This window comes from Salvelinus alpinus, chromosome 12 (genome assembly GCF_045679555.1).
Source record: "Salvelinus alpinus chromosome 12, SLU_Salpinus.1, whole genome shotgun sequence".
In the NCBI taxonomy this organism is placed as follows: Eukaryota; Metazoa; Chordata; class Actinopteri; order Salmoniformes; family Salmonidae; genus Salvelinus; species Salvelinus alpinus.
Window position 1 is genome coordinate 513,869 of NC_092097.1, and position 18,217 is coordinate 532,085.

An 18,217-nucleotide genomic window follows, 5' to 3' on the forward strand; every position below is an offset into this window, starting at 1 on the left:
AGTGTTCTTGACTCAGAAAAGGTTGGTGACCCCTGGTCTATGGGTTTGGATGGATTATGCTAAATATGTTGCTTTTAGTGCATTGTATTGTTTGGCCTGATGATGGCCTCACTAACTTGTGCAGGTCTTCTTGTCGTTGTTGAGGGTGTAGCCAATGTTGCAGCCGCAGGTGAAGGCTCCAGGGGAGGGGATACAGATCTGTTCACAGTCATGCTTCCCCTCAGCACACAGGTCTATGGCTGTATCATACAAAGAGACAAAAATCACTGTTTATGGTAAATCAGTAACGGCTGAATCCTAACTTGACCTAGGGCTCTATTCAATCTGAATCGTTACAGATTCTGTGATAGAAATGTGAAGATCATTTCCATTTGAGACGACATATGCGGCGCTTACCGTGAATCCAGTCTCCTTAAGCTAGAACATTGCCTTTACATTTCAATCACGCTGTAAAGCTGAACTTCCACAATGCATATTGAATAGATACATGGCTACATGCTCACAATTAAAACTTTCTTACAAATTTTCCATTGGCATATACAAGAACCAGGCCCAGTTACTGTTAAATTCATGTGACGTGATGAAATTGAATACACTACAGTTATGCATGCACTTGACTGACATTATATATCGTTCATGAATTTTTTTTAAGTATTAAGTTGTCTCATGTCTAGCCCAATGGACAGCCTACCTGTGCAGGTCTTGGAATCCTTGTTGAGAGTGTACCCTGGCCGACACAGGCAGTGGAAAAAGCCAGGGGAACTCTCACAGAGGTGCTCGCAGCCATGGTCAGACTCCAGGCATAGATCCATCCCTGGAACCCCAGCAGGTGAGCAAAATATCTACCTTTAATCACTCTCATATCATTGACATTAGGAAATATCAAGGATTTGCTCATACTGTTTTGAAAGATGATCAAGTTCCCAAAAGCTAGAATTGTATTTTTTGGCCTGATGATAGCCTCACTAACTTGTGCAGGTCTTGATATTGTGCTGCCAAGGATGTAACTTATAGCGAGAGCTGAAAATGAATTGAGTTTCTGAGGATAAATTAGCGGATAAATGTTTTACAAGCTTTAAAAGTCTCAGGTACGAATACATACATTTGTGAACACTGATGACCTTGACACTTCAGCAACTGTAAAGTGTGATTTTCTCAATATGATTGAAACTGAGTGGTATCTTGATAATTGCTTACATCGCGCATATTGCTGTACACACGTTTGATGATAATTCAATAATATTACATATCAACCCCACCCACCGCAGAGCTTGTCCTGGAACTGTAGGCCAAACTGGTGGATCAGGTCAAAAGACTCCACCAGGAAAACATGATCCTCGAAGGGCGGCGATGCCATGGCGCGCAGTGAGGTCATATCCGCCCGGGCCACGCCTACTGTGTAGATCTCGATGCCCTTGTCCCGAGCCTCGGCCGCCACTTCCGCCACACGGTCCTGGGGCCGTCCGTCCGTTACAATGACAGCTACATTGGGCACCTTGGGTCTGTCACCCTCAGCTGCGGTGAAGGCATGGTTCATGACGTACTTGATGGCCAGGCCCGTCATGGTACCCTGTGCCAAGGGGATGATCTCATTGATGCCTTTCACCATGCCCTGCAGCTCTGCGTGGGTCTTGAGAGAGAATTCATTCTGGACCTAGAGTCATAGAAGCATACAAAGCATCAGTCACCTCTTCATCTCCAGGGTTTGCATGTCTAACTGAGTCTTTAACAGTGGAAAAAACTGTTTAGTTAAACCCTAGGAAAAAAACATGTGAATCGCAAAAGCTTTTAGCCTTTAGTGATAGTTCTCTAGACTTTGTGGAGCTACAATAACTACGATTGGAAATGGAAGACAAGATAAGAAATACATGCCACGAACTATCTTCCCTTTTCAAGCGTAGTTCTTCACTAAGGTGTAAAAACACAGATAAATTGAGAATATGATAAAAGGTTGAGGACCTGGCTGGAGTACTGTACCAGGCCGACCCGGGTAGCGTTCGATCCCACGTCCAGTGTGTGGATGATGTCGATCATGAACTTGCGCATGGTCTCAAACTCGTGGGGTCGCACACTGCGAGAGCTGTCAATAATGAACACCAGGTCCACTGGGCCAGACTTGCACTTCTGCTCCGGTGCTGGATTGGAATTGAGTTGAAAATCAGCTGCAAATTCATCACAAGCTGCATGAATATGAAATGATCTACGGCATAAGCATACAAGTAAACAGTAATTTTGTATGAATTTCATTAACTTCCTTGCCAGATCTCATTCTAATTGAATCTAACAAAAAATTATGAGGTAAGAAGCAATTGAATGTGTGCCGAACTGCAATGCATTCATGGTAATTTTATTACTTCATCGTTGGATTTGGCTAACCTGCTTTTGGCCTAGCCACAGCCAGGGTGGCCAAGACTAGCAGGATAGACACACAGACACACAGCTGTCTCATGTTTAGGGTGCTGGGCTGGGAGCTGGACCTGTCAGAGCTGGTCTGGGTTTAGGCAGGCTTCACACTGCTCTGCAATGAGAGAATACAGAACAAAACATGTCAGAGACATCCATGGGTACTTTACCACCAGCACATTCCTGCCCAGCTCTGCCGTAAAAACTCTTGACGCCAAAAAGATGGCGGAGGTATACAGGAGTCAGTCCTATCCTAACAGATAGCTGCACACAGGACTAATCCTTCACATCACCAAAAGCAAGGGGTTCAAACGCAGCACAGGAGTAATCGCTGGAAAATAACAATGTCTGGGACATGTTTATATGAAATGGACATTACAAAAAGCACTTATTTTCTTGGGTCCTGGGAGAGGGGTCCTGGTGAGGTTTATCGTTATCACTTAGATAGCTGTACCTTGAAAAAGTGGTTGTTGTCATTCATTGGCCTCATTTTGGTCAATTTGTGAATGCCCAATGGAAGCAACTTCCTCAGAGAGAGTAGGAAGATACCACATCAAAAAACAACTGTGGAGTGTGCTATGCCTACTTGGCAGCAACGTTTTAGTGAACCATTAAACGGATGCCAATTGACATGAGCCATGAATCCCTCTGATATGAAGACGTATGTGAAATCCCACAGACTAATTTCATAGATAACAAGAGAGCGATGGAAAGAAGAAAAGAGGGATACAGACAGAACTAAGTGTGATGACAAAGATAGATCAGGACCTCAGAGAAAGCCTTATGCATTGTGGTCTTGATCAGTCTCACTTGTTCTCCTCCCAGACACAGTGCAGAAATAACTCTAGACGTGTGTTTTAGAAGCCTCCTGCCGTAAACCCTGTGCATGTGTCTGTGTGCAGGTACAAAGAAGCTTTCAGTGTGCCCCACTACCAGAGTATGTGAGCGGAGTTCTGCTGTTGGAAATCCTGTTGGAAAGTGCTCAGCATTTAAACATTTCTTTGTATTAAATCACTATAGTCTATAAATTGCACATATAGGCTGTGACGTACTTAGAATTCAATACAAATTAAACAAAAAATGACTTATTAGTGCCTTTGAATTCCTTTTTAAAAACACGAGTTTGGCCAGTCTGTGGCTTCAGGCTCATGCTATGGTGACTGGAGAGCAGGCCAGCAGCGGAGAATATCATCTCCACACTTGCGGAGCTACTGGGGATGCTTAACATCCCTTTGGTCACTCTTGCCAGGCTGGGCAGAGATGCATATTTTTTTTTTTATAGGTAGGCCTAAAGGTTTTTATGCTAAATAAGCCAATCAAAATGGAAAGCTCTTTGAACGTGGCAATATGCCAGGGCTATTGGGCCAAAATCAATTATGGCCTATTGATAAAAATGTGATTCACATTTACAAAATATATATATACACTACTGTTCAAAGGATTGGGGTCACTTAGAAATGCCTTTGTTTTGGGAAAAAAAAGCACTTTTTTTGCCTATTTAAAATAACAACATTTATCAGAAATAGTCTAGACATTGTTAATGTTGTAAATGACTATTGTAGCTGGAAACGGCAGATTTTTAATGGAATATCTACATAGCCGTACAGAGGCACATTATCAGCAACCATCACTCCTGTGTTCCAATGGCATGTTGTGTTAGCTAATCCAAGTTTATCATTTTTAAACTCTAATTGAGCATTAGAAAACCCTTTTGCAATTATGTTAGCACAGCTGAAAACGGTTGTGCTAATTAAAGAAGCAATAAAACTGGCCTTCTTTAGACTAGTTGGGTATCTGGAACATCAGCATTTGTGGGTTCGATTACAGGCTCAAAATGGCCAGAAACAAAGAACTTCCTTCTGAAACTCGTCAGTCTATTCTTGTTCTGAGAAATTACGGCTATTCCATGCGAGAAATTGCCAAGAAACTGAAGATCTGGTACAACGCTGTGTACTACGTCCTTCACAGAACAGTGCAAACTGACTCTAACCAGAATAGAAAGAGGAGTGGGAGGCCCAAGAAGACAAGTACATTACAACTGAGCAAAAGGACAAGTATATTAGAGTGTCTAGTTTGAGAAGCAGACGCTTCACAAGTCCTCAACTGGCAGCTTCATGAAATAGTACCCGCATAACACCAGTCTCAACATCAACAATGAAGAGGCGACTCAGAGTTCCTCTGTCCAGTGTCTGTGTCCCATCTTAATCTTTTCTTTTTATTGGCCAGTCTGAAAGATGGCTTTTTCTTTGCAACTCTGCCTAGAAGGTCATCATCCCGGAGTCACCTATTGAATTGAGAAATAATAATTATAAATTACTATGTCAGATTGACAAAATGTATTCAGGTAATCATGTTTAAACTCAAGTACCTCCCAAATTAATTAATTGTGTCAGTTCTAGCTCTTTGAGTTGTGTTCGTCCTAGCTACTAAATGAAACACTTCTTTACATTCAAAAGTTTTATTTCCAGTTAACAAGCTCCCTACTGAAGATTTCAGTAGGGAGCTTTATGCTCCCATCTGCCCCACATAACAAAATACTACTGTTTACAAAAAAAAACATATACTATAGTGCTTACTATAGTATTATGTAGTAAACTGTAGTATGCTATACTCTTTAGTATCTCTCGATCATGTGTAGTACGTACTATAGAATTTTGTAGAATACTATATTACACACTGTTCTACCCCTCGATCGTGTGTAGAGCTTACTATAGAATTTTGTAGCATACTGTAGAATACTATACTACACACTGTAGTATCTCTCAGCCATGTAGTGCTTACTATAGAAGTTTGAAATATACTGTAGAATACTATACTACACACTGTAGTATCCCTCAGTCATGTAGTGCTTACTATAGAATTTTGAAATATACTGTAGAATACTATACTACACATTGTATTATCCCTTGATTGTGTAGTGCTAACTATAGAATGTTGTAGTATACTGTAGAATACTATACTACACAATTTGCATATGCCCATTCCCCTCCCTCATATTTGTGACTATATATTTTGTTCCCTACATGTTAAAGAAAATAGCAGAAGAGCTGAACCTAGCCATTCAGTCCCCAGTCCTACCTACTTAGGTTATGGAAAATTTGCTCTTTTAGTATTTATCCGGTGGGTTTCTTCAAGGAGAAAGCACCAAAAAGATCATAAAAAGGTTTCCTAATTTTTTTTCATAAAACACTTTAAACAGACTACAGTATGCTACACTGTCTGCAAAAACACTACAGTAAATACTACAGTCATATCAGAAATAACACAACAGTAAATACCACAGTATTCACTGTAGTGTTTTTGCGCAAAAACACCAGTGAATAGTATAGTATATAAATATACAACTACAGTATTTTTCCTGTGGGGCTTCTTTCTCACCGATGAGCTTCTCTGCCAGTTCCTAAGCCAGCAGTTGTTTAGGTATGGTTGCAAAATATGCTCTGTATTATTCTAATGAGTTCTACCCCCCCCCAAAAAAGACAAACTCTTTGAGCAAACAAAATTTGGTCAATTAATTTCTACATGAATGAATCTGGTGCACATCAAGTTCCACCAAGTAAAGTAAATTCTACAAGAGGGGAGAAAGAGGTGGGAAGAGGAAGGGGGAGAGAGGTAGGAAGAGAGAGGGAGAGTGAGCTACACATTCACAGTGAGTGAAGAGAAGAGACATTTGTGGCTGGCTCTGTGGCTGGAAGGGAGTTGAGTGACAGCTTGAGCACATATTCAGATTAAGACACAGCAGCTTCTTGTTCCTTCTCGATTGGAAGCAGATGTGGACTTTGCTACTGTTAGCAGTTTCTCCTGCCTCTTCTTCTCCAGGCAGTCACAGTGCACCCACACATACCGGCAGTTAGCACCCTCAACATACTCACTCTACAATACACAATGTTGCATTGATAACCAGGTTGTATAGATTATATATATTTTTTTAACTAACCGCAATTCTCATTATACACAATTTCACTGGGAGATGTGGGTTTGTTGGATATTATCCTGTTTGGTGACAGTTTCTATATAATGAATTGTACTAAATTATAGTGTAAGCCAAGTTTTGTTTAAGGTATCATTTTTAAACTGCAATTTAATAATATAATTTCATCAAACCATTAGCCTAATAAGCACAGATTGGCAAATATAGATTTGACTAATTCCATTCTATCCCAAGGAACTCTTTAAAGATAACCATCATTATCTAGTCCAGCACAAACCGATTGCTACTACAGTAATGCATTTGCCTAAGATTAATATTAACAATATAAGCTGTAAATATTTGTAATAGTTTTACTACAAAGCATTTCTTATCTTCAAGTGTAGACTACCGTGACAGCACAGTAGTGCATACATAGCTCTGATATGACTGAGCAATATAGGTGTATATAAATTAGCTACACCTCAGGGATAGACTGCATTTTGGCAACTCTTATTATACCCTATGATGGTAACATCAGAAACGACAATCCCATAGTGCCGCTAATGAAGGATCAGACAGGCATTTCCTTACTGGGTCATGTTGCCTGGTTGACCAAAATATTTATTTGCCTATAGAGTAGCAAAACAAAACACACTGACACTGGTCTATAGATATGCAGTCAGTGAATACTGAAGAAAACATGCTATGTCCATTACATTTTCAGCATCGCTGCAGATAACGAATTCCATGGACCCCACTCACCTGTGCCCACCCGGGGATTCGCTCACTCTCCTGGGAATGACGCTGGGTAGGACGGAACCTTGGCCGTTGGAATGGAACAGGGAAGCTACTGCAGTAAATACAACTTTAAAACACACAAAATGCCTGCTGTGACTCACAAAAAGTCCAAGTAAAAGCAAAGGTATCCAAGATTCTCCTAAGTCACCAAGCTGGGAGGAATGAGTGTTCCTGTGAGGTTTTAGCCTCGTCTCAACTGATATTCTGTCATGGAATGAAGGAGTGGAGGCTCATGCAGGTATTAAAATACAGGCAATGACAGTGCAATGTAGACCCCACCCCCCTTTGAAATAGGAACCGCTGGGAAGGCACAGGAGGGACACGTGCCAGGACTGGGATTATCTTGCGCCTTTTGTGTAGAATACAATAAATTCAAACTTATTGAGATTACTAAATAAAGTTTGATAAAACTATTTAACTCTAGGCTACCCACTGTGCTTTTCCAAATGACCAATGCTAATACTGTAACAACGATTTACCAATGACAACAATAACAGTAATTTTGGCCTAGTTTTGGCCTAGTTTCGTAACTGTTGGAGTGCATTTTGTTTACTTCATGCCTTATGTAGCCATGCATGGTGTGAAAAACCAGTAGGTCTGTGCTCATGACGCAGTGACCTCTAGGAGAAAGTCTAATTTAAACTTCTGGCACCCTGGTGTTTAGGCAGACAGCTCAAGTTAACTGTGAACCCAGGGTCAAATAAGAGCTCAGTAATCTGGACAAGACATTCTCTGAACACTCACTTCTTAAAGTCTATATAAGGGGAAAATATTTGTAGGAGTGAAGTTATTGTGAGACAATTCAATGAAACATTTTACGACACATCACTATGTCTACAGAAACGAGACAAGCATATAAAATTGAACTGGTACATAAAGTCAGTGGGAAAACTACTGTACATAAGCTTGGATGTTTTTATTGTTTTGCTGTAATGTGCTTGGCCTATGGATTTGCCAGTGATGGACAGTTGTTGTCCTGTGCGTTTAAGCCCCAATTTTATTATACTGTGCCCGGTTTCATGTTAGCAATGGAACTTGGGCTTCTGAGTGTTTTAGCGATGCATCTTTCCAACACAACGGTGTTTCCCAAAACACTACGCAGAGAGAACGATTGCTAAGTGGGTTGTTGAGGCATGTGTCCATACTGATACAGATGTTGGATCTTAATTCGATCACTATTTTGCCACAGAGAATTTTCCTGATGCATCAAGGCTGTATCACAACCGGCCGTGATTGGGAGTCCCATAGGGTGTTGCACAATTGGGCCAGCGTCGTCCGGGTTTGGCGGGTGCAGGCCGTCATTGTAAATAAGAATTTGTTCTTAACTGACTAGTTAAATAAAGGTGAAATAAAATAATATACAATCAAGACAAGATGGATATAGGTCTCCACTAATCCATGACAAACAAGTGTCTAGTGTATCCTAAGGTTATGAATGAACTCAAAATGTAGTTCAACAATGGTCTGGGGTGGTCTAGCGGTTAGGGTGACTGCATTCAGCACGCACATATAGGCCTACTGAGTTGATATGGGTTTGATTTAGTTAAACATTTCAAATATGGACAGTCCAGGGTTATTTTACCCCCAATGTTCATAAGAAATGACCATACCAGACACTTTTGGATAACATAAATAGGAAACGAATAAAATAAGTCAGTAGGCTACACCAACATTCAAAGTGTCTGGTATGCGTGATAAACAAGGAAGTACTTTATTTCTATTGTACGGAATGCTTGTCACATAGATAAATCGCCCTTGGCTTAGTCTGACCCTTTACTCAGTACTTTGTTGAAGCGCCTTTGACAGCAATTACAGCCTCGAGTCTTCTTGGGTATGACGCTACAAGCTTGGCACACCTGTATTTGGGAAGTTTCTCCCTTTCCTCTCAAGCTCTGTCAGGTTGTATGGGGAGCGTCGCTGCACAGCTATTTTCAGGTCTCTCCAGAGATGTTCGATCAGGTTCAATTCCGGGCTCTGGCTGGGCCACTCAAGGACATTCAGAGACTTGTCCTGAAGCCACTCCTGTGTTGTCTTGGCTGTGTGCTTAGGGTCGTTGTCCTGTTGGAAGTTGAAACTTCGCACCAGTCTGAGGTCCTGAGTGCTCTGGAGCAGGTTTCCATCAAGAATCTCTCTTTACTTTGCTCTTTTCATCTTTTCCTCAACCCTGACTGGTCTCGTAGTCCCTGCCGCTGAAAAACATCCCACAGCATGATACTGCCACCACCATGCTTCACCGTACGGATGGTGCCAGGTTACCTCGAGACGTGAGGCTTGGCATTCAGACAAGAAACTTCAATCTTGGTTTCATCAGACCATGGAATCTTGTCCTTTAGATGCCTTTTGGCAAATTCCAAGCGGGCTGTCATGTGCCTTTTATTGTTGAGTGGCTTTCGTCTGGCCACTCTACCATAAAGACCTGATTGGTGGAGTGCTGCAAAGATGGTTGTCCTTCTGGAAGGTTCTCCCATCTCCACAGAAGAACTCTAGAGCTCTGCCAGAGTGACCATCAGGTTGTTGGTCACCTCCCTGACCAAGGCACTTCTCCCCCAATTGCTAAGTTTGGCTGGGCAGCCAGCTCTAGGAAGAGTCTTGGATGTTCCAAACTTCTTCCATTTAAGAATGATGGACGCCACTGTGTTCTTGGGCCCCTTCAACGCTGCAGAAATGTTTTGGTAGCCTTCCCCAGATCTGTGCCTCGACACAATCCTGTCTCAGAGCTATAAGGACAATTCCTTCGACCTCATAGCTTGGTTTTTGCTGTGACATTCCAAATCATGTCCAATCAATTGAATTTACCACAGATGGACTCCAATCAAGTTGTAGAAACCTCTCAAGGATGACCAATGGAAACAGGATGCACGTGAGCTCAAATTCGAGTCACATAGCAAAGGGAATACTTAGTTATGTAAGGTATTATTTGTTATTTTTTTATACATTAGCAAACATTTAAAAAAATCTGTCTTCACTTTGTCATTATGGGGTATTGTCTGTAGATTGATGAGGATTTTTTAAATGTAATCCATTTCAGAATAATGCTGTACGTAACAAAATGTGGAAAAAGTCAAGGGGTCTGAATACTTTCCAAATGTACTGTATACACGGGTGTGATAGTTTATGAATTATAGTATGAATTAATCACAATCCAAGCCTACTGATTAGACAAAAACTGCAGCTCCAATGGAACAATAAGCTTCACAGTGCAACACCACTATTCTGGCTTTTAATCATCCTTAAAAGTCAGTAAAATAAGCTGTTTTACTATCTCAATAAATCGTAGCCTGTATGATATCATGCATGCAAGCTTACCTCAAATCAAACTTTATTTGCACTGAATAAAATAGGTGTAGACCTTACTGTGAAATGCTTACTTACAAATTCTTAACTCTTTCTTGAACTGCATTGTTGGTTAACAATATATGTAATAAATAACCCCCCCCCCCCCCCCCCCCCCCCAGTGGCTAGTTTGGCACATCTAGCCACTGGGATCATTGCCCATTCTTCAAGGCAAAACTGCTCCAGCTCCTTCAAGTTGAATGGGTTCCGCTGGTGTACAGCAATCTTTAAGTCATACCACAGATTCTCAATTGGATTGAGGTCTGGTCTTTGACTAGGCCATTCCAAGACATTTAAATGTTTCCCCTTAAACCACTCGAGTGTTGCTTTAGCAGTATGCTTAGGGTCATTGTCCTGCTGGAAGGTGAACCTCCGTCCCAGTCTCAAATCTCTGGTAGACTGAAACAGGTTTCCCTCAAGACTTTCCCTGTATTTAGCGCCATCCATCATTCGTTCAATTCTGACCAGTTTCCAAGTCCCTGCCAACGAAAAACATCCCCACAGCATGATGCTGCACCACCATGCTTCATTGTGGGGATAGTGTTCTCGGGGTGATGAGAGATGTTGGGTTTGCGCCAGACATAGCGTTTTTCTTGATGGCCAAAAAGCTACATTTTAGTCTCATCTGACCAGAGTACCTTCTTCCATATGTTTGTGGTGTCTCCCACATGCCTTTTGGCGAACACCAAACGTTTTTGCTTATTTTTCTTTAAGCAATGGCTTTTTTCTGGCCACTCTCCCGTAAAGCCCAGCTCTGTAGAGTGTACGGCTTAAAGTGGTCCTATGGACAGATACCCCAAACTCCTTCCTTGACTGGTCCCTGACTTCTGGTGGGCGGCCCTCTCTTGACAGTTTTGTTGTGGTGCCATATTCGTAAAAAAATTTAATAATGGATTTAATGGTGCTCCGTGGGATGTTCAAAGTTTCAGATTTTTTATAACCCAACCCTGATCTGTACTTCTCCACAACTTTGTTCCTGACCTGTTTGGCGAGCTCCTTGGTCTTCATGGTGTCGCTTGCTTAGTGGTGTTGCAGATTTTGGGGCCTTTCAGAACAGGTGTATGTAAACTGAGATCATGTGACAGATCATGTGACACTTAGATTGCACACAGGTGGACTTTATTGAACTAATTATGTGACTTCTGACGGTAATTGGTTGCACCAGATCTTATTTAGGGCCTTCATAGCAAAGGTGGTGAATACATATGAATACACATACACCACTTTTCCGTTTTTTTATATTTTTATATTTTGAAACAAGTAATTTTTTTCATTTCACCAATTTGGACTATTTTGTGTATGTCCATTACATGAAATCCAAATAAAAATCTATTTAAATGACAGGTTGTATTGTAAATAGTCCGGGTGGTCATTTGATTAATTGTTCAGAAGTCTTATGGCTTGGGGGTAAAAGCTGTTAAGGGGCTTTTTGGTCCTAGACTTGGCACTCTGGTACCACTTGCCATATGGTAGCAGAGAGAACAATCTATGACTTTGGTGACTGGAGTCTTTGACAATTTTTGGAGCTTTCCTCTGACACGCCTAGTATATAGGTCCTGGATGGCAGGAAGCTTGGCCCCAGTGATGTACTGGGCCATACGCTCTACCCTCTGTAACGCCTTACGGTCAAATGCCGAGCAGTTGCCATACCAGATGGTGATGCAACCGGTCAGGATGCTCTCGATGGTGCAGCTGTAGAACTTTTTGAAGATCTGGGGACCCATGCCAAATCTTTTCAGTCTCCTGAGGGGGAAAAGGTGTTGCGTACACTCTTCACAACTGTCTTGGTGTGTTTGGGCCATGATAGTTTCTTGTTGAGGTTGTCACCAAGTAACTTGAAACTCTCGACCTGCTGAAACTGCAGCCCCGTCAATGTTAATCGGGGCTTGTTCGGCCTGCCTATTCCTGTTGTCTACAATCAACTCCTTTGTCTTACTCACATTGAGGGAGAGGTTGTTGTCCTGGCACCACACTGCCAGGTCTCTCACCTCCTCCCTATAGGCTGTCTCATAGTCATCAGTAATCAGGCCTACCACTGTTGTGTCGTCAGCAAACCTAATGATGGTTGGAGTCGTGTTTGGCCACATAGTTGTGGGTGAACAGGGAGTACAGGAGGGGACTAAGCACGCACCCATGAGGGGCCCCAGTGTTGAGGATCACTGTGGCAGACGTGTTGTTGCCTACTCTTACCACCTTGGGGCGGCCCATCAGGAAGTCCAGGATCCAGTTACAGAGGGAGGTGTTTAGTCCCAGGGTCCTTAGCTTAGTGATGAGCTTTGTGTGCACTATGGTGTTGAATGCTGAGCTGGAGTCAATGAACAGCATTCTCACATAGGTATTCCTTTTGTCCAGGTGGGAAAGGGCAGTGTGGAGTGCAATTTAAGAGTGCATCATCTGTGGATCTGTTGGGGCGGTATGCAAATTGTAGTGGGTCCAGGGCAGTGGTTCCCAAACTTTTTATACTCTCGTACCCCTTCAAACATTCAACCTCCAGCTGCGTACCCGCTCTAGCACCAAGGTCAGCGCACCCTCAAATGTTGTTTTTTGCCATCATTGTAAGCCTGCCGCACACACACTATACGATACATTTATTAAACGTATGAGTTTTTATCACAACCAGGCTCGTGGGAAGTGACAGAGCTCTTACAGGACCAGGGCACTAATAATAATATAATAATAATCAATAATTTGGCTCTTTATTTAACCATCTTACATATAAAACCTTATTTGTTCATCGACAATTGTGAATATCTCACCACAGGTTAATGAGAAGGGTGTGCTTGAAAGGATGCACATAAATCTGCAATGTTGTATTGGAGAGAGTCTCAGTCTTAAATCATTTTCCACACACAGTCTGTGCCTGTATTTAGTTCTTGTGCTATTGAGGGCCAAGAATCCTTTCTCACATAGGTATGTATGTGGTTGCAAAGGGCATCAGTGTCTTAACAGCGCGATTTGCCAGGGCAGGATACACTGAGCGCAGCCCAATCCAGAAATCTGGCAGTGGCTTCTGATTAAATTAAATTTTCACAGAACCGCTTGTTGCAATTTCGATGAGGCTCTCTTGTTCAGATATTGGTAAGTGGACTGGAGGCAGGGCATGAGAGGGATAATGAATCCAGTTGTTTGTGTCATCCGTTTCGGGAAAGTACCTGCGTAATTGCACACCCAACTCACTCAGGTGCTTTGCTATATCACATTTGACATTGTCCGTAAGCTTGAGTTAATTTGCACACAAAAATCATACAATGATGGAAAGACCTGTGTGTTGTCAATGTTAATGCAGAGAGAGAAGAGCTCCACTTTCTTAATCATAGCATCAATTTTGTCCCGCACATTGAATATAGTTGTGGAGTGTCCCTGTAATCCTATATTCAGATCATTAAGGTGAGAAAAATCCTCACCCAGATAGGCCAGTCACGTGAGAAACTCAGCATCATGCAAGCGGTCAGACAAGTGAAAATGATGGTCAGTTAAGAGAACTTTAAGCTCATCTCTCAATTTTCAAAAAGTGTCAATTTTCCCCTTGATAACCAGCACACTTCTTTCTGTATGTTGTAAAAGCGTTACATGGTTGCTGCCCATATCATTGCATAGTGCAGAAAATACACGAGAGTTCAGGGGCCTTGCTTTAATAAAGTTAACCATTTTCACTGTAGTGTCCAAAACGTCTTTCAAGCTGTCAGGCATTCCCTTGGCAGCAAGAGCTTCTCGGCGGATGCGGCAGTGTACCCAAGTGGCGTACGTGCGTTACCACTCCACTGTCTCCCTGTCATGGCTTTTGAGACATTAGTACAGATACCAACATGAGCAGCATCTACGTTTAGCTACATACTCTCTCGTGGGAATTGCACTAACGGTCCGTAACAGTTAATGTGATTGGATGTTAATTATTTGACTAGGCTACCTGTATTTGACATTGTTTTGTTATTTCGCTGAACACTAGATGGTTTAATTGTATTTTTGGCTACTCAGGTGTGTCACGCCCTGGCCTTAGTATTCTTTGTTTTCTTTATTATTTTAGTTAGGTCAGGGTGTGACATGGGGAATGTATGTGTTTTTGGATTGTCTAGGGGTTTGTATGTTAAATGGGTCAGTGTCTTGTCTAGGTGTTTGTATGTCTATGGCTGCCTAGATTGGTTCTCAATTAGAGGCAGCTGTGGTTCATTGTCTCTGATTGAGAGCCATATTGAAGGCAGCCATAGGCATTGGGTTTTGTGGGTAATTGTCTATGTAGAACGTTTGTAGCTTTTGTATTTGCACTTACGTTTGTAGCTTCACGGTCGTTTGTTGTTTTGTTTCGTTTTGTTATAAGTGTTCATTTCGTGTTTCACTCGTCTCAAATAAAAGAGATGTATTTTTCACACGCTGCGCCTTGGTCCACTCATTATCCTCAAGACGATCGTGACAGGTGAGAAAAAAAACTCACCCAAATGTATAGTCCCATTGGAAAATATAAATGGACTGTTTGAAAATGTGACGAAATTTAAAAAAATTTAAATAAATGTGAATCACATTTGTATTTGGCGTACCCCCGACGGCATTGCCGAGTTTGGGAATACCTGGTCTAGGGTATCCGGGATGATGCTATTGATGTGAGCCAATTTTTTTATGGTCAGTACTGAGGAGATTGATTCTGTTACTTGTTATTGATGTCAGATATTTCCATTTTGGGGTAGTTGTTCACTGAATTGCTAGCACTAGTTGCTCATGCTGCTACAGTGGCTACAATGTCGCTACAAACTTCTTGCGCTTGGTCGAATGTGAATGCATTTTGACATGATGCTGCCTTCGAATCCCGTTCCAAATGGCAGTAACCTACTGGAAAAGTGCTACATACTAAAGGTAGGCAGGTAGGCAGCAGTCTTTGGATTGGTTAAATAATAACAGTATACTACTCCAACATTAGTTTCCGTTCGTACAAAGTGTCAAAATATTGCAGAGTACTGGGCGTGAACTTATGATGCTCAGAAATTAAGCTCGCTGCTCAGACCACTGCGCTACAGCAATGCTGCAGGAAGCTGTGAGAATACTTGGTAATACTTATACGCAGCAGCGCCTCTTCAACCTTAGGAGGCTGAAGAAATTCGGCTTGTCACCAAAAGCACTCACAAACTTTTACAGATGCACAATCGAGAGCATCCTGTCGGGCTGTATCCCCGCCTGGTATGGCAACTGCTCCGCCCACAACCGTAAGGCTCTCCAGAGGGTAGTGAGGTCTGCACAACGCATCACCGGGGGCAAACTACCTGCCCTCCAGGACACCTACACCACCCGATGTCACAGGAAGGCCATAAAGATCATCAAGGACAACAACCACCCAAGCAACTGCCAGTTTACCCCGCTATCATCCAGAAGGCGAGGTCAGTACAGGTGCATCAAAGCAGGGACTGAGAGACTGAAAAACAGCTTCTATCTCAAGGCCATCAGACTGTTAAACAGCCATCACTAAAATTGAGTGGCTGCTGCCAACATACTGACTCAACTCCAGCCACTTTAATAATGGAAAAATTTATGTAAAAAATGTATCACTAGCCACTTTAAACAATGCCACTTAATATAATGTTTACATACCCTACATTACTCATCTCATATGTATATACTGTACTCTATACCATCTACTGCATCTTGCCTGTGCCGTTCTGTACCATCACTCATTCATATATTTTTAGGTAGGTAGTTGTTGCGAAATTGTTAGGTTAGATTACTCGTTGGTTATTACTGCATTGTCGGAACTAGAAGCACAAGCATTTCGCTACACTTACATTAACATCTGCTAACCATGTGTATGTGACAAATACAATTTGATTTGATATTAGTATGGTTGGTTTGCGGTCTTCCCCAAACCATAGCCCTCTAGGTACGGTATTGAATTGTATAGCCTCCAAACACCGCTTCCAGCTGCCCCCTGACAGCGATTATAATATTTAAATATTTATTCAAATCCTCCTGCTGCAGGATTATTTTCCTCCTGTGACGAAATGGGTATTATTAAGATCTGACATCTGTAAGACTGAAAGGCAGCACTGCTCTCTGATCAGCTTTCGCCATTCAAATCTTACCTTAGCATTAGAATTATTCCACATTACTGACGACAGATCAGCTTCTAGAAACATTTCACATATGGCTGCAAATGTTTAATATCTTTGCACACGTTGTTACACATCATATATATGAGAGGAAAAATTACAGATAGTAGCCTAAAATTTGCGAAATAGAACATGAGTGAAGAGGCGACTCCGGGATGCTGGGCTTCTAGGCAGAATTCCTCTGCCCAGTGTCTGTGCTCTTTTGCCCATTTTAATCTATTTTTATTGGCCAGTCTGAGATATGTTTTTTTCTTTGCAACTCTGCCTAGAAGGCCAGCATTCCAGAGTCGCCTCTTCACTGTTGACGTTGAGACTGGTGTTTTGCGGGTACTATATAATGAAGCTGCCAGTTGAGGACTAGTGAGGCGTCTGTTTCTCAAACTAGACACTCTAATGTACTTGTCCTCTTGCTCAGTTGTGCACCGGGGCCTCCCACTCCTCTTTCTATTCTGGTTAGGGCCAGTTTGCGCTGTTCTGTGAAGGGAGTAGTACACAGCGTTGTACCAGATCTTCAGTTTCTTGGCAATTTCTTGCATGGAATAGCTGTCGTTTCTCAGAACAGGAGTAGACTGACGAGTTTCAGAAGAAAGTTCTTTGTTTCTGGCCATTTTGAGCCTGTAATAGAACCCACAAATGCTGATGCTCCAGATACTCACCTAGTCTAAAAGAAGGCCAGTTGTATTGCTTCTTTAATCAGCACAACAGTTTTCATAACATAACACAACATTTCATAACATAATTGTCAAAGGGTTTTCTAATGATCAATTATCCTTTTAAAATGATACATTTGGATTAGCTAACACAACATGCCATTGGAACACAGGAGTGTACGCCTATGTAGATATTCCATTAAACATCAGCCGTTTCCAGCTACAATAGTCATTTACAACATTAACAATTTCTAACCTGTATTTCTGATCAATTTTATGTTATTTTAAAGCTTTTCTTTCAAAAACAAGGACATTTCTAATTGACCCAAAAACCTTTGAACTGTAGTGTGTGTATGTATTTGTCACGTTGTATAATTTGTACAGTTATTTATAAAAAATTAAGTTGTTAAATTTGACGCTGTAAAACCTAGCAGAACTATTTATTTATCTGAGAGTGAGGCAGATATATAGAATTTAGCAAAAACATGATTATTTGTATCTCTGAAATGAAACCATAAAGTAATAGATTTGTCATGAACAACCACATTCCATGATTAGATGGCGGAAAAAACACGTCTTTCATAATTTCTTTAAACAATAAAAGCTAATTTACCAACATTTCTGAAAAAGGATATATAGCGTTTTGGAATGAAACTCTTCAATTTCAAAGACATGGCAACTTTGTATTTGTAATCGACTTCGTTGTGACGTTATAAGCGGTCTCAGAGAGACAGATAAACATCTTGATACCATATTTACCCGAGATCTTCTGTGTATCAAGTGGTAGCGAAAAAACGCATTTAACGACGCACTTAGCTGTTCTACGAGTGTTCTGAGGCAGTTGGGGAAACAAGCATTTTCAAGTGCAACTTTAGTAATGATGGTTTTGGGAAACAGCTCGGAGATTTAACGATGCTCTTACGAAGGTTCTAACGATTAATTTAGCCTTAAGATGTTTTTGGGAAACCGGGCCCTGATCTGCTATCCAAGCACTTGTCTTGGAATTTTCTCACAATGTCTTTGGTTGTGTGTAG

The 18,217-nt window shown here is 41.6% G+C and overlaps 1 protein-coding gene across 2 annotated transcripts in view; it reads right to left on the reverse strand.

Annotated features, from left to right (window-relative positions):
- The window catches only part of LOC139535332 (matrilin-4-like), a 43,901-nt gene extending 36,566 nt beyond the window's left edge, over window positions 1–7,335 (reverse strand). The window contains exons 1-6 of one of the 2 annotated variants that reach the window (XM_071334641.1): window positions 7,076–7,335; window positions 2,377–2,518; window positions 1,960–2,135; window positions 1,264–1,654; window positions 692–814; window positions 117–239 (exon numbers count right to left, since the gene is read on the reverse strand). In XM_071334641.1, the coding sequence (XP_071190742.1) occupies window positions 117–239; window positions 692–814; window positions 1,264–1,654; window positions 1,960–2,135; window positions 2,377–2,449 (886 nt within the window). In that variant the 5' untranslated portion in view covers window positions 2,450–2,518; window positions 7,076–7,335. Of the gene's footprint in view, window positions 1–116; window positions 240–691; window positions 815–1,263; window positions 1,655–1,959; window positions 2,163–2,376; window positions 2,519–7,075 lie in introns of both variants that reach the window. The other variant, XM_071334640.1, reaches the window with a different exon arrangement.
- Window positions 7,336–18,217: the final 10,882 nt, after the last annotated feature.